The sequence below is a fragment of the Heliangelus exortis genome, chromosome 7 (genome assembly GCF_036169615.1).
Source record: "Heliangelus exortis chromosome 7, bHelExo1.hap1, whole genome shotgun sequence".
In the NCBI taxonomy this organism is placed as follows: Eukaryota; Metazoa; Chordata; class Aves; order Apodiformes; family Trochilidae; genus Heliangelus; species Heliangelus exortis.
This window is the reverse complement of record NC_092428.1, coordinates 9,840,574-9,858,265: the sequence shown is the minus strand read 5'-3', so window position 1 is coordinate 9,858,265 and position 17,692 is coordinate 9,840,574. Positions and strand designations below refer to the sequence as shown.

General features: G+C 37.7%; 1 protein-coding gene across 4 annotated transcripts in view; it reads left to right on the top strand.

The window, feature by feature from the left end:
* The window catches only part of PCGF5 (polycomb group ring finger 5), a 64,940-nt gene extending 54,261 nt beyond the window's left edge, over positions 1-10,679 (top strand). For all 4 annotated transcript variants that reach the window (XM_071748730.1, XM_071748729.1, XM_071748731.1 and 1 more), the window contains one exon: positions 1,107-10,679. In XM_071748730.1, coding sequence (XP_071604831.1) covers positions 1,107-1,154 — 48 coding nt within the window. In that variant the 3' untranslated portion in view covers positions 1,155-10,679. The remainder of the gene's footprint in view (positions 1-1,106) is intronic.
* The last annotated feature ends 7,013 nt before the right edge of the window (positions 10,680-17,692 follow it).

Below are 17,692 nucleotides of genomic sequence, written 5' to 3'. Positions count from 1 at the left end.
TCACGGGCTTGGCATGAGAAGTTTATAAATCCATATAGATCTCTGCAGTGATATCTTTCTCCTCTGGTTGCTGAAATTCATCCTTATCACATTTGAAGGATGCAGTAAAATATTTCTGGGTATAGTGATAGCTTCTGCAATAAATCATTACATTTCCAAATTTGCAGTAAAAAAGACAAATTAGCTGTGTTCCTCTGCCCTGTGGCAGAGAGATAGTTAAGCCCCTACAGCTGCTGAGACAGGAAAATTTTCCTGGGTTTTATACTATAAAGGGCATCCAGTACTCTAACGAATTTAAGAGGAAAATACAAGACTTAAGTGAAATGCTGACAGATTGAAAAAATAAGACGTTCAGTAAAGCAGCACTTCCAGCAACATGTACCCAGTTATTCCAAGGCATTTTCTGGAAACCCACCCACTGTTGCCTCCCATTCCACAACAGCTTTTTTTCCAATTCAGGGATCCAAGCATTTGATTTGCTTTTTTTCATTATTATTATTCTTTTTTTCCCCAGTAGGAACTGATAAAAATATATCACTAGATCTGCAGTTGAGGAGTTTGGATTTGGGGGAGACCTCATCTCGCAGAAAATGAGGTGGCAATTCTTTTTAACTACCAGAGCAGCCTGGCTCCCTTTAGTGCTGACTACTAGTATAGCTATAGGACTTCCACAAATACAAAAATGAAGTTAAATACATCATCTGTTAAATAGACTTTGGTTTAGAAAATATAAAATTTCAAGACTGCCTTTTCTCAAACACAGCAACACAGAAAAAGAGGGGTTGCTTTGAGCACTCCAAGTATATATGTCATAAAACATAAATAATGAAATATATAGAAGCAGATACAGGAATTTTATATTAATGATAAATCACTACAGTTGAGAGATTAAATAGAGGTTTGAGGTACAGGTATGGATTTAACTGTTGAAATATAGAGAATTATTCCATATAAATGAAACACTGTCATACACAGAGTCTTAGGGATAAGATCTGGCTGTTCTTAAGGCAATCTTTAACTGCGTTTTCTTGTGGTTTTTTATGAATTATTCCTTCATGTTTTCTTGTCTGTTTTTGTTGTTGTTTTTCTCTTGCTTTTATTTTTAGTCTTACCCTATGGTACTTCAGTATCGACCTAGAATTGACTTCGGTTAGACCAAAGGGCCAGATCCCACTGAGATGAATCCTGCACTATTTGTTTACCCATCGACAGATTGCACAATGAATGGATGTGCCTGGATTAGGGGGACACGACCAGATTTTCAGCATGCAAATAAGGACATTGTATTTCTTAAAACTGTCAGTTGCATCTCTGTTGTTTCTCTTAGAACAAGCCAAGTGCCATTCTGCTACTGAAATGTGCATAAGATATTTGTGTATCTTACTAGTGTGCTGCAAATCATAGCCAAAATCATGAAGTGTACAGTCAAGATTCAAAAACCATGGAATAGTTTTGCTTGTGTGCTAGAAGATTTATCTGGTCCTAATATTGATTACACTAGCAAAATGGCAGAGTGCTCGTTCCATGCAGTGTTGCAGTTTCACACACTTACTATTTTACTGAATATTGTTGTTTAAATCATAGCGTACTGTACAAATAACTAAGGGTTATACCTTGAAAATATTTTGTATGGAAAATATATTTAGAAAAGTGGTGATTGGGCCACTACCTTTTTCTTGATAAGCTTCTCATGGGTCCAGGTATAGCTCACTCATGAGTGTGCAACAGTCCTTTTGCAGTGAATGAAGATTAATTACCCTTAACAAGAGATGTAGAACGTGGTAATTCAAAACAGTAATTTTAAATTTTCTAACTAGATTCTTCTAATATTGCTTAAAAGCATTGCCACCTTTGTGATTGCACTTTTCTATGATTTCCCTAAACATTGGTATTTGGCATACTAGCTATTTTTGGAAAATGGCTTCTGGTCAGATTACATTTCTTATGATAAAACTTCTTTAAAAGCCAAGTTTAAAATAATGCAAATGTCTATGGAACAAATAAATTTGACTGTAAGATTACAAGCAAGGCAAATTTTTATGTAATTATTGCCTTTCATAGTAAGCATTTCCTTTGAAGATTGGTTGGAGGTATATTAATGCTAAGACAAAAATAATATATAGCTTTAATAGCCTTATAGATCTCTTGTGATTATTCAGAGTTTAGAATTCATTACAGGTATCTTCATTAGTTTAAGTCACATCATAAAACTATTTCTATAAAATTAGATGTAATGCAATACTGAAAATAATCAGTCTGACCAAAATAATTGTTCAGGTAATTTATTTTTTTTTAAAACCTGGTATCGCTGGATAAAAAGTGAGTGTTGCCTTTAGGTATTGCAAGAATAATGGTTCTAGTATAGAATGTTTATTGGTGTTTCTGGTAATGTTGCAGGGGGCACAGTAACATTTATGTTTTCTGTAGTCTTCCATTGTCTTTGCTCTGTTTAAAAGTCAGTTGAGATTTTCACTTCAAATTCTGTGGAGATACTTACAGTTCAGAACCTTTATGTAATTTCTTCTTAATACACACCTGCTAGTATTGTAGAGAACTATTTACTTTGTTATGCCTTTTGCATACAGCAAAAAGGAACCAAATTATTTTTTCAGAAGCTACTATGGAGTGAATTAATCATTCTTAGATAAGACAAAGTAAAAATTCCATCATGGGATCAAGTATAAAAGGATAGATGGAAGGCTGTAACTCCTTTGTAAATTTATGTTTGTGTATATTAGTAGGTTTCAGTAGGAGAAATAAGCATGTTGTGGATTAAAACTGGCCCCTTTAACTTTAGCAGGAGTTCTAACATTGGTAACTTGAGTATTCTGTGGATAGTCTGGTTGAACTCTACCAATGCACTCCAAAGCCCAGATGACATGCAGAAATATAGAGGCTGTTGGTAGCAGTTAGTTTAGGAAACCTGCCATTGCAGGTCAAGGTTGCACATATTGTGCAGATGCCAGTGAACCTGGAGAAGCAAAATATTTAGGAAGCTGTTGCTCCTTTCTGCAGGCACAGTGTGCTGACTGATGCTGCCACTGGTTTGCCCGTTCTGTCTATGGGAAGGGCTGCATGTGCTGGCTGCAGGAAGCAGTCATCTTTTTGCCCACCCAAGTCTATCATATGCTACTTGACAGAAACAAGAAGATACTCCATGTAGGGAGGGCTCTTCTCCTCTGCTGTGTGTCTAGGGAAAAATAGGTTCTTTGTGTCCTCTTAATGGAGCAGTTTGGAATAGTAGAGCATGCATTCTGATTGCAAATCATTCTTCTCTTTAAGATACTCACGTCTTTTGTACGGAGGAAATAGGGTATTATTTGTAAATACTTACGTGCACATACAGATGACACCTTACAGTTTTATATATTTCATGTTTTTATACCAGAATTTTCACTGTAGATTTACTTGACTTAAAGCGCCTGTTTCAGTTTTATCTCAAAACTAATGATGCTACTCCTCATTGCATGGTTCAGAGGATAATTTTGTTTCTCAAAATTGCACTCACTATTTTGACAAATTTGAACAGGCTTCTTTTAAAGAGGAGGAAACTATACAAGTTATCTTATGCAGATGTTTGCATCCACCTAACAGGACCCCTGAAAATAGGACTGCTTTGCTTTGACTGCTGAATGGCAACCAGTAGATTTGACTGTTTAATCACTTTCTATATTCACAGTTCAGAAAACTGTGAGCTCTCTTCGTCAGAATTAGGCATTGGCTTAATTTATCCTATTTTCTTGATGCAATTTAAAGATATATTACAGAAGGCATGGAAAATAATGACAGATGTGATTCGATGTTCAGCTGGGAATCATGGCATTAAATGCATTTGATCTAACTATTTACACTTCATGTATTTCTGATCTGATGGCACAGCACCTCAGTGCTGTTATAGTTTCATGGGGTTTGCAGCAGTGAAGTGCTAGTGAAATAGGTATCTTAACTGAGCAGCTTGTATAACACAGGCATTGCCTTCTTTACAGGAAATTTCTCCCCCATATAGTACATATGTGCCATGTGTCTACAGATATGCACATCTAATTCATTTGTGCCAATTAAGAATACCTGACCATGTAAACATAAGAACATGTTTACAGATTCCTGTGTGCCAAAGATGGGGTAAATTGAATTGAGCACCTAAACATTCCATTTAAACTGCACCAAATGCCATCCTAGAGCAGACTGCTGTATACAGCCACTTTCTGAGCATTTCTGTGACATATAAAATGAGTGTTGCTGCCACTGTGTTTTATTGGCTTTCCAATACTTGGCAGGACCCAGCTGCCGAGTAATGAGACCAAAACAATTCTGCACTACTACCTAACCTTGCTGTCTCTTATTTTGCACATTTAGTATTTTCCCAAAAAGTAAAAAACTTGGATTGGCTTTTAATTCTGGGGTAACTCACTAATGAAAGTCCTTCTCTGAGCACAGCTCTATGCTGCTTTGGTCTAGCAACAAACTGTGACCTAGAATTTACTAACAAGAGTCTGTATTACATCAAACAATATGGAATTAGATGATTAATCAAGAAATGTATCTTCCATCGTCCATTACTGTGCTGCTCATAGCAAAGGGCCTAGTCCTATAAACATATTGTTTGAGTGAAATACTAAAAAGGTTGCTACAAGTTGTTATCTGAGACACTCACCACTGCAGTAGGTACTGTTCACATGAAAGTTTCTGGGGTTTTGGTCCTAGGAGTATGCAACACTATAATATATTGTGCATACTCAGCTCTCTTGCAACTATTATGCAAAAAACATGTATAAAAAGTATTATTTTGACTTTACTGAAAATGTTATATAAAGCAAAGTGCCTGATTATTAATATAGAATACCTTTTAAGCCCATTATTTGCATTTGGCAGGGTAATATTTGCTTCTGTATTTTATCTATGGTCAATATTTTCAGCAAGAATTTTTCACAAACATGCTGTATCGAGAAAGTTTCATCATAAACAAGCAGAAAAATGTGTTCAGTTAAATAATTAAAAATTGAAAACATACACCTATCACAATAGAAACTATGTGAAAATAATTACTTCTGTATTCCAATTATTTAATTTTATGCATGAGGAACCTTTGAATTCTGGATCTTGGTCCTTTTTTCTGTCATAGGTTACAACAATTTGACTTGACTTTTCTCTTCTGCACTTAGATTTTCAGTAAATCTGCAGGAGAAAAAAGATTGATTGCATTCCCTTTAGATACAAGCTAGGCTCTTGTCCAGAGTTCCATGTCAACTCTCCCATGGATAATTGATAGAGATAGAGACTTTATGAGAGAAATAAACAATTTTTCCTTCTCTGCTGTTTACTGCAAAATGGGTCAGGATTTAGTCCTTTAATTGAACTAATCACAAAGTTGAATTCTTCCACTTGCCCTTTTTTTTACCTTTTCTTATCATTGAAGACACCAAGAGGCATTCACTCTCCAGAAAAATGTTCTTGGGAGGACTTGGAGCAAAAGGAGTAGTCTCCAGCTAAGCCCCATATTACATCTGGTAGAAATACTATAGAGCAGATATTTACTTTAAGCCAGTCTTGAGTCTCAGAATTAACAGACTGAGTCCTTTAGATAGAGGGGCTACATAAAATATTGGTCAGTTGCATGGGCTGATCCAACTCATTTTTATCCCAGGAAAGACCAAATTGCAAAATAAATGCCTGTTCACAGAGAATGTATAAACAGAGATGCATAAATCAAGAGCTTGTTCCAGTTTATTCACTTAATCTAGACAGGCTGAAAGCACCAGTTTGCTCCCATCAAAAGTGTGTGTATCATGCAGGATATTCCCCTCTCATTTTACTTCATGCTACTTTATTTTTGTATCCATTGAAATGTACACTCTGTCCTGTCATTTTAGGTTCTTACACATCTTTTCCCAGTTCCATACCCCACCCCATTTCATGCTCAACAGGTAGAAACACTGAACAGTTAAAAAGGAAAAATTGCACATCCAGCTTTCATGAATTTCAGGAAAGTTTTCATAGGTCTGCAGTTTGAATCCTTTATAGCCAGTTTGAACAAGGTAATTATTCCACAAGGCGTTCAACTGAAGACCCTCGTTTGAGGAAAGATTGCAGTCTACTGCATCATGTTCCAGGGTTAATTTGAAGACACGAGGGGATTGATTCACCCTCACAGAAATGTGAAAAGATGAAAAGATTCCAACTGCTCGTTTACCACTAGTTTTATCACATATGGGTTTTCTAGCCCTCAGACCTCAGCTGAAACATCCTTCTGTAGGAATGTCATCCAAAAGATGATCTTATAATGGTAATACATCTTTCTTCAGAAAGCAAATTTACCAGTTGAGTTTGGTTTTGTTTTTTTTTTAAATTACTCTCTGCTCTGTCTCTAGACCAGAGTAAAACATCAGATTCCAGAATAGGAAATTGATTAATGAATAAATTCCTGACAGATTCTTCCATCCAAGATATGTGCCATAAATTTCCTGAATTCAAGTAGCTTTCTACTGAAGCTGAGTAAGGACATCTTTTCATTCTCTAGGAAGCACTTTAGATCCAGCAATTTAGATCCAGTCCTGCATTGTGGTAGTGAAATGAAGGAGCTCTATAGACAGGTAGAAATGTCCAGGCTGTCTTTTGTACTGCTAGAAAGAAATCCAGTTTTGTAGGCTCAGGATGGAGGAGTCATTCTGGAATGAAAGATATCTACAAGTGGAAGTTTTTGTCATTACATTAATTTTAACCAAAGAGAGACATTAGTTTGACTTTGCATGTGCATCTGAACCATTAGGCCTACTTTGCTTTGAAGTAATTTTTTTGTGTGTGTATTTTTAGCAAGTGCTTCTAACAAGGTTAATAATGTGACAGTTGACAGGGTGAGGTGAACCGAAGTAGTTACTGTTTTCCTGTTTTCCTTATGATAGTGAGGGGGAAGCAAAATACGTTTGAGAGTAGTTTGCTACACATTATACAGAATTGGTGCAACAATAAAACATTTGTGCTGCTAGTTAAGATACTGAGGTTTATATTACAAATGAAGTTGTTATAAAGAAGTTTATTATCAAAGTGCAAGGCACATATTTTATGATGGTATTCTACTCCTAAAATTCTGTTTTGTATTAAATTGAGTGTAGTAGATGTTGTTTCATGAATTTGGATGCTTTAGTGAAACATGCTCCCTTTTTACAGATAAATATCACGTACTAATTGATTTTAAATTACTCTTTGTTGTCAGATATTTAGTTTGTTCATTTAAAAAGGGTTTTTAAAAAGAAGAAACTATTTTTATGGATAATCTGACTGCCTAATAGTTCTAAAAGATGAATTTAATACCAAAGGTAAAACCACCCAGAAACTGACTTGGCTTAAGACACTGACACTCTTTCTGAAGTGCAGTAGTCAAAAGTTACACCTGGAATCATTCAAGCAGAACTGAACTGATGGTAGCTGCCTATGTCACCAAGCTAAAGGGTTAGGCACACCTAACAGTTTCCAAAACAAAATAGAAAAGGGAAAAAAAAAACAAAACAGGAGGAGCAAAAAAGTTAACAGTCCTAGAGTAGCTCTTTGAGTCATAGCTGATGTTCCCGAAGGAAAGCACAAAGGCTTGCATCACTGATGTGTCTGCTATACCTGGCCTGTGAACTAGTGAAAAACTTCAGTGTGCTGTCAATCCTGCAAACCTTCCAAAGCACAAAATATTCACCAAGCTACTTTTGGGGTTTCTAGTTGTAGTTCAGTGATATTTTGGAGGGTGGAAGGGACAGACTTGGAGGATAGTGAGAAGATATTAAGTATGTTTTACAGATTTTTATAGATATTTTTTTAGCGAATGGCATTGTTGTCATTGATGTGAGACCATTGATTAACAAGAAGTCAGTTTACTTAATTTGCTTATTCAGTGAAAAATAGAAAGAATAAAGAAATCTGAATATCTTGATTTCCTTTTCCAGGATAATGATTAAGTAAACTGGAAAGCAATAGGACAAATTAATTACTTAGCTGACTGAAATATTTCAATATAAAAACTTATTGATCGTAATTTTTTTTTTCTCAAATACAAGCTTAGAATAAACATGAAGCAATGCATCATTTTTTCTCTTATTGCAGACTTAACTATTGAATGGAAAATGTTTTGCATTTTTTTTTTAATTAATGCAAGGCCTGATTTGTTGGATGTTCCAGGCTACTGAATAGATGATGGTTACTGTCAATGGATTATTTTTTTGGGATGGGGGCCTAAGTGTCCTTATATAAGCTGTGATCCAAGTTATGATAAGAAAGGAGCCTATGGTGAGCAGTAATAAGGTTTCAATGCTTCCTTGCATTTGACCAGTAGTTACCAGTTTTTGATATAACAGCCCTCACAGTACTTAGGAGCTCATAGAACATATTGTGATGTTATGTTGCTAATCTGTTTTAAAATATAAAATGTTTTAAGCTTTTTGTCAAAAGTGATAACATCATATTACAAATAAACCTTTTTGTGGTTGTGAAATTTAGCTTATAAATCATTCAAATTGAAGTGAAAAAAAAAAAACCAGGTCATTGTTAATGACAGTCTATCCTACTATTAAGAATATATGTATTTTTGTAAAGGAAAAGCACTTGTAGATATTTAATCAGTCCAATATCTTATCTATGTTAATGTTTTGAAAAAAGAGAAAACAAAATGCTGCTTAGAGAATCACTTACATATTTTTTATTTTTTTGTGCTCAGATGCATTTTCTGTTGATTTATGGAATGTTTATTCTGTGTGAAGCTGTATACTTAGTACAGCTGGGCTAAATGCATTTCTTAACTTGATCAGTTGTATCTGACTGATGATACATTTTCTGTCTGATCAGGATGCCAATTGCAAAACAGACTGGTGGTGCTGGTTTTCATCTTTGATATTAGCTTTACCCTGCCTTATAACATGTATACTGCATAATAATTATAAAATTACTTTTAACTTTTGTTTTGATGTTTGAATGGATGCTTTAAGGCATATTTGATTATTCAGTTGTGTATTGTTAGAAACGTTTCAACGAAACAGTCACAAAATTTTACGTAGAGTATTTAAAAAACAGTTTCCCAGATGAAAACGCGTGCCAGGTAATTATAATTTTTCATGTTCAGTAGTTATTTTCCTGCAAAGGAAACTGCTGCTGGACATGTGCATGGAACATGATGGCATCACTAAGGTTTCTGAGCATTTGCACAAATAATATCTATTAAATTCATAATAATTCTTTTAATATTATGCAGCTATTTGAAACCGCACTATTAGTTGTATTTAGATTCAAAATACTGGGTTAACGCAGTTTCAGGGGAAAGAAAGAAAGAAAAAAAAAAAAAAAAAAAAAAAAAAAAAAAAAAAAAAAGCAGTAAAGCAAAGGATTTTATTAAAGTACAGTAAAGAGTGATGAACACATTTATTTATAGTTACTAGTGTACATTCCAAAATCTGTTTACTTATTTCAGTGGAATTCTGTAGGGGTCTACTCTGTGGGCCTGATGCTAAGTTGAGCTCTTCAGCTTGGCCTCGATGGAGCTACTTTCTTGAATTATCCTTGTAGTTACAACTTGAAGTGACCCAGAACTCCTACTTCATCACTGAATTTCCTTTCATGGCAGGCTAATATTCTTTCAATTTCATCTTATTATATTAATCTTCCCATAAGTAAGTAAGATTTGCATCACTGAACATATACGGTAGCAGTAGAATTCAGTGCTATAAACTCAGCTGAGTAAATACTTGCATAATTGTCAAATGAGGGGAGAATCGTACTCAGACTATGGACATTTGCAACAGCACTATCTCATTAATATGCACACTCCACAAAGATCTGCAAGTAATTAGGTTTTGATGGATTTTATTATTTGAATATTGTCCATTTTGATGATTTTTGTTAAGACCTAATTTCCATATGAATTCCTCGGGGTTAACAGCTCAGGGTCCACAAAGTAGCATGTTAAAAACTTTATATATTTGATCAATGAGTGCAATACCAGTATTACAGTCTTTCTTCTGAGGAACCAAATATTTTGTGTTTTGGAGTACTCAAAGCACTGTAAATTTCTCCCAGTTCTACCAAAGGAATGGCATTTTTAATCTGTGTTAAAATCCTTAGAAGCCAAATGGGGCCCTGGGAAAAAACAAGAAATCTCTGACTGAGTCAGCACCAGTGAGCAATTAGGTAAGGGAAGCATTGGTACTGGGGGCTGTGGGCAAAACCCTATGGTCCTGCCTCTTCAAAGCTGCATCTACATTTGTAAACAAGATTGATTTTAGAACCACAGCTCGTGAAAACACTGTAAACGGACCTTTTAGATTCTTATGTATAAATATATCTGCTATGTCATGATATTTTTATCTATTCTACCTTTATGGCTCGGTACCAGTGATGTTAAATTGAGCACTTCATGCTAATGTCAAGAATGGTCACAGCACCTTTGTAACAGCTGATAGCAAATGACACTTCAGTCTGACCTGTATGCTGCAAAATGCCTCTAGCCCAGTTGGATTAATTTCATGAAAAGTCTAGATGAGCAAGAAGTATAACTAATCTGCTTACTAGCACTGAATTGCTCCTTTCTCAAAGCAATAAATATATTCATGTTGTAACATCTGTTGTGCAGCCTATAATACAAGTTGTTTTGTTGCATTGTTTCTATATAATTTATTTTGTGCAATAAAAAAATCTCTGGTTTTATCTGACTTCTTTCTAGTTTGTAGTAACACTTGAATTAAAACATTTATTAGCTTTGTATTTTAATAACGCAAGCATAGTATTAATTCACAGAAATGCAGAATGGAAAATTGAATGCAAAGTTTTCCCTCTTAAGTTGGAAGCATCCCTTAAGCAATGTTTCCTTCTATTAAAAATGTTGGTTAATAGAAAACTATTTTAAAGAATTACTTTGTTTCGGGTAACTAAAAGAGAATCATTGTGGGGGAAAAAAACCAAACCAAAACAAAAACTAAACACCAAAAAAACATGCATAGAACTAGTAACAATTTATATATTAGAACAGTGATTCAAACTGCTTTCTGTCCTGATAATTTTTTTTTTTTCTTTTACTCTAGAGGAGAATATGCTATGCAACTTCATTATAGGCAAGAGTAATGTTTTTCAAAAGAAAAGTGATTTAGTAATGTAGTTTTCATTAAAGAAAGAGATATTTGCTGGCAGTATGTAGTATGAGCACTCATTCCAGTGGCAGACTTCCAACATCTTCATTTGGAAAGAAGACTGCTGCATTCATAATTGACAAAAGCATAGGCATCTATCCCATTAAACTGACACAGGAAGAGAAAATATTTTTACATTCAAAACTATTCTGTCCATCTTTTCTGAACTATAGGTGAAGCTCTGTCCTTTTCTGCAGTATGTAACTACTGTATGTAACTGCATTTATAGATATGGAAAATAACTACAAAACTGAACCTGATCTTCAGAAAGGCTGTATTTAATGCCATTAAAGTCCTTGGATTGTATTTCATCCTTTGGTGATTGAAGATGCACAACATGTACGTATCAGTGCCCCTGAAGACTTCCAGTTCTGTTGCCAGTAGCCTCTACAGATTTTTACAGTTATAGTACATGTGTAGAATGGGCAGAGCTGCTTACCTGCCAGTATTCTTTTAATTTTTCTGTCCATGTCTTTCAGAATTGTATGACTGTGTCTTGACTACTTTTTAAAAGGTGTTTAATTCCCATGTTCCACCCTCTAAACTACTAAGGGTGATGCAGTTATAAAAAAACTACTTTGTAAGCTCATCTTATCCTTATGCAGTACCTGACAAGGTTTCTGAAAATCTTAAAAACTGGGCTCAAGAAGTTTGCTACTGCTAGTTTATGATGTAGAATTTGTAAACCACCTTATTACTCAATTAAGGACTCCGAGCAGAAAAATGGCTTTGAACAGCAGATTTATGGTCTCTTCTGAGAAAGATAATGTATGGCTCACGTTAAGAAATAAATTATTTACTTGTGATGTAAGGCTACTTGCCTAATTCCACAGGACTCACAAAAGTCAACACAGTGATTTGAATCTGGTTCATATGAAAAATTTGACTGTAACCAGCCTTGAGGTAAAAGAATTTTAGTACTGCAAAAAGTGGCATTTGTTCTAGTGTACACCTAAGAAGTGCTAATGTAACTGAGAATAATGGATTTCCTACTGCTTATTGTAAAACCTACTATGTAGCATTGTGTATATACTATGTCATAGGACTTTTTACTGCATATATGAAATAGTTCCATAGATTTTCTATAGGACAGCATCCAGAATTTAATCCATTAAAAACAAAAGGGACATATTCCCAGTGGGCAGCCCATGGAAGCAAGCAGCATACAGAATACCACTGTTATTTTTATATGTATTCTTTCATCATCTCCAGTGTTGATTGCATTATATTGTTAAGCAGCAATTCCATGGACTTCTTCTAGACCCTCTCTCTTTCTGCAAAGGTTCAGCTCAGATTATTGTTCTCTAGTAATGAAAATACCTCGAAAAAAGATTTTTAAAAGGCATGGATCTGTACTGGTATATAGTTTTGTAACTTGCAGCAGTCAATCTACATCTCTTCTCATGTTCTGCTGGTTGTCAGATTGAAAAAGTGCTTCCAGAATACCTGATGAATAAGAACGTTGCTAATCTGCTTGAGGTAAGCAATATGTAACTTGTTTTTCAATTTTTGAATAATTGCTATTTTAAGAGCTTTCTGGCTAATACTTTGAGAAGGTGGATGTGAGTGTTCAGAGCATTGTCCATCTAAACTTTTTTTATTTATTCACAGACATAGAAGCAAAGACGTTTTGTCTCTGTGACAGGCTAATGGAAATTTGTGTTATACAAGAAGAAATAAGTAATGCTACGGATTATTTAGAGAAATGATACTGTGAATAAAAACAGCACTGTTCTTAAAGGCCACTGTAATTTAATTTACTATACTTGATATGAAATCTACAAGAAATTATGTTACAGCATTGTAACATCATCACACCAAAGACATGTTATGTAGGTGCTTGATCCAAAGATCAGGCATGTGCTTACAGAGTACTCATGTAGCATGCAGTGCCTGAACATAAGATTCTGGTTATGCTTTTGTGGAAACAGGAGTTGTTCTGCTGGTTCCATGGTTTCCATTTGTTTTACAGATTGTATCTCAAATGAGAAAATCACCTGGAAAATAGATGTCAAAGGAATCTAAAGTGCTTTGTAGGTTATGTATTTAAAATATAACATGCAGGAGTGACTTTGCCATGGCAACGTGGCCATAGGTAGAAGTAGAATAGAGCAACTTAGCACAAGAAAGTAATACTACATTCAGCTGCAACTGCAAGATAAATTTTCAAGGCAACAGTAATGTGAAATCAGAATTTACACTGAAATCTGTTTGGGAGAAAATTGCACAGAAAAAACCCTTTCAGTGACTGCAGATATTTAGTTGCTTAACATCTGCATCCCATTCCCACATCCCACTTTGGCCTGCAGTTCCTGGCCAAGACCTACTCTATGGTAAACAAATTCTCAGGAGTAAAAAAAATATTTCATCAAGAAACAAAGTAAGATGCTTTATCTCTATGAGACTTAATATAAGCTCATTTCCTATCACAGAAACTGTAATAATCACTGCTTGAAGAAACAGAAGAGAAGCTAAATTTTTATTTGTTGCTGGTAGAATCTTCTGGATTTTGAGGAGGGGACAGATGTGGTAGGAGAACTAGTCATCTTTCCAAGGGAGAGGGCTGTGAACTAATTTTCTTTATTCTGATGTTGGCTCCTGCTAGTCACAGGAGGAGACTGGCTAAAGCCAAAGCTGAACAGCCTGTAAGACATTCTGTCTTCAGCTCTCGTAGTTCTCAGCTCTCTCAATTGCACAACAGCAGGTGGGGTTGGGAATTTCCAAAGATGTCACATTGCAGATAACACCATGTGGAGGAAATAGCTCATCCATGCCAACAGCAGGGAATACCAGGCAGCCACCTCACAGAGCAGGAATGAGGCAAGGCCCTGAGCACGAGCACCGGAGCTGTGCTGGGACAGCACTGGAGAGCAGCTCCGTGCAGTGACTGGAAACTGGCAGCACACAGGCAGTGACTGGGGGGTTTAAGCTGAGGAACCAGCTCAGGTCATTGCTAGCCAGGCTTCCTTTACACCCTGCTTCACTTAATGCAATATGTTTGCCCTTTGGGTATATATAAACAACTGTATTTCAAAGTATACTGCCTTGCACCAGGAAATACGTTTTTAATATTACCCATATTCTTAGCTGCTGCCTTCTTAACAAGCAATGCCTCAGATTAAAATAGGTGACCAGCAGGTATGACTTTGTTTCTTAAATGTCCTCACATTTTACTACTAAGAAGCTTAGACTTAGTTCAGCTACTCTTAGCATTGAGTTACTAAAAAATTTGTCCTTGGAAAAAAGCTGAAGGGCATATCAGGGCCCTATCACAGAATGGAAGAAGATAGGGAGCTTCTTGGTGGAAGGGAGCACCAGCCTAACACTGAGGCAGGAAACCCAGGGCAAAACTCATTCTGTGGACTCACAGGTTTCTTGATATTAAATACCTGGGGAACATAGGTCTTGGAAAAGTAAAGTCACCAGTTGTGCTATATTGTGAGGTCTGCTTTTATTTGGCCCACAATCAAGCACTGCATAGGAATATTTGGGAGTGGTAATGGTGGAAAATAGTATGGTAAGGAGTGCCCAGTTGTGAATATAAATAAAACATTTCTGTGAGAAAGTAAGCACTAGATAGTGCTTCATACTATTAATAGCTTCTAAGAAAAGATCCCATGTCCCAAGAGTAAAAGAGTGGGAGGTTGTAGACTTCTGCTAAGAGTCAAATCAACAGCTGATGATAGTTTCCAATACACTGTGAATCAAAGGTATTTTCTGCCATATTAGTACAGGATAAATTATACACATCTCTAAAAGTCTACAGGTACAAATACCTCTGATGCAACAGACCACAAGATTTTGCCTGACTTACATGAATAGGTGAGTGAGCCAGGAATGCCCAGATGATGAAGTGATGCTGAGTAAGAATGGGGAGCAGCAACAGAACACCCAACTGAATGCTATCAGCAGAGCAATGTGGGTGTATGCAAGGCCCAGGTTCCAGAGTGGAATATGGGGAAAACAGAGGCATCTGTCCCAAGGAGTGGGAGAAAAAGTTCCTCTGTGTCTCTCCAGAATCAGATGGATCAAGGCTTGCTTAGCTCACAGGATTTTATAGATGTTCTCCATGTTCATTAATATCTGTCCTTTTTCCTGTACAGAGACTTAACAAAAAGTCTTGCTACAGATACACCAAGGGCAGAAGGAGGGGCAGGGAAAACCTCCATTTTTTTGTTGGACGTGGGGGAAACATAGTTACCAAAGATGAGAAAAAGGCTAAGGTATTTAACACTTTCTTTACCTCAGTTTTCAACAGTAAGACAGGTTGTCCTGAGGACAGCTGCTTTTGGCGCTTATAGGGAGAAATAGGAAGCTGTGTGTCCCCTGTAATCCTGGAGGTGTGTGACCTGCTGAGCCACTTGGATCCTCACAAGTCTATGGGACAGATGGGATCCACCCCAGGGTGATGAGGGAGCTGGAGAAGGGCTCACCAAGCTGCCTTCCATCATTTGCCAACAGTCCTGGCTCACTGGAGAGGTCCCAGATGATTGGAAGTTGGCGAATGTCCCAGCAATCCACAAAAGGGACAATAGGAGGACCCAGGAAACTACAGGCCCATCAGCCTGACCTCAGTGCCTGGCAGGGTTATGGAGCAGATCATCCTCAGTGCAATCACACAGCACCTACAGGAGTGATCAGACCCAGCCAGCATGGGGCTAGGAAGGGCAGGTCCTGTCTGACCAACCTGATCTCCAGGTGACCTGCCTGTTGGATGAGGGAAAGGCTGTGGATGGAGTCTCCCTGGACTTCAGAAAGGCCTTTGACACCGTCTCCCATAGCATTCTCCTGAAAAAGCTGTCAGGCCAAGGCTCAGACAGGAGCACTCTGTGCTGGGTTAGGAACTGCTGGAGGCCACCAGAAAGTGGTGCTGAATGGTGCAGCCGATCACCAGTGGTGTCCCCCAGGGATCAGTGCTGGGCCCAGTTCTGTTTAGCATCTTCACTGATGATTTAGATGAGGGGATTGAGTCCACCATTAGCAAATTCACAGATGACACCAAGTTGGGGGGAAGTGTGGATCAGCTGGAAGGCAGGAGGGCTCTGCAGAGGGACCTGGACAGACTGGAGAGTTGGGCTGATTCCAACGGGATGAGGTTCAACAAGGCCAAGTGCCGGGTCCTGCACTTTGGCCACAACAACCCCATGGGGAGCTCCAGGCTGGGGACAGAGTGGCTGAGAGCAGCCAGGCAGAAAGGGACCTGGGAGTCTGCATTGACAGGAAGCTGAATATGAACCAGCAGTGTGCCCAGGTGGCCAAGAAGGCCAATGGCATCCTGGCCTGTATCAGGAACAGCGTCACCAGCAGGTCCAGGGAAGGGATTCTTCCCCTGTATTCAGCGCTGGTGAGGCCACACCTCAAGTCCTGTGTTCAGTTCTGGGCCCCTCACTACAAGAAGGACATTGAGCTGCTGGAGTGAGTTCAGAGAAGGGCAACCAAGCTGGTGAAGGGACTTCAGCACAAGTCCTGTGAGGAAGGGCTGAGGGAGCTGGGGGTGTTCAGTCTGGAGAAGAGGAGGCTCAGGGGAGACCTCATCACTCTCTGTAACTCCCTGAAAAGAGGTTGGAGCCGGGGGGGGTTGGTCTCTTCTCCAAGGCACCTATCAGTAAGACAAGAGGGCATGGACTTAAAGTCTGCCAGGGGAGGCTTTAGTTAGATATTAGGAAAAAAATCTTTACAGAGAGAGTGATCAAGCATTGGAATGGGCTGCCCAGGGAGGTGGTGGATTCTCCATCCCTGGACATTTTTAAAAAGAGACTGGATGTGGCACTTAGTGACATGGTCTGGTAACCACAGTGGTAGTGGATTAAGGGTTGGACTTGATGATCTCAGAGGTCCTTTCCAACCCAGATGAATCTGTGATTCTGTAATTCTAAGCTCTTAGTACAGAATTTGATATTAATGGTTGGTCTGGAGTAGCTGCTCCCTGGGTTCAGGTGTGTTAAATTTTAGCTGTTAATAATACCTTCACAGTGGTTAGGCAAAAACTTAATTTAAATTCAGGAGACAGGTGCTGTAGATCAGATGTAATAGCTGGAGAGGAGGTGTAGAGAGTTAGCTTAAGATTTGGAAACTCCAGCTGTCTCATCAGTCCTGACCTTTAGGAGCTGGTTGTTAGTTAAACAGAGTGACTCCATACCTAGGCAAGATGAAACATAAAACACCACTTTGCAGCCTCTACCCCTTTATGCAGTAAAGGTTTCTAAAAACATCCTTGATCTCCAGGATGGAGAGCTGGATTCTCTAGACAGTATTGATGCTAGGTAGTTATGTAGAAAAACAAGGGTAAATTGATCTGATAGTCTGCTGCCCTGCAATAAACAGAACATATTCAGGAGCTGTCTGTAAGAATGTGCTGAACCTCCATGTTTTAAGCTTATTAACATGTAACAGGTATTTGTGCAAATTGTGGAGAGATTTTGCTCACTGCCTTCAGTTATCCATTGAGTTCAAGCACCAAGGGGTTGTGAAGCTAGGAGCTTTTACTATTAATCTTACCAGCAACAGTGACTGCACTGTTTCCTCTCTGCACCACAAGT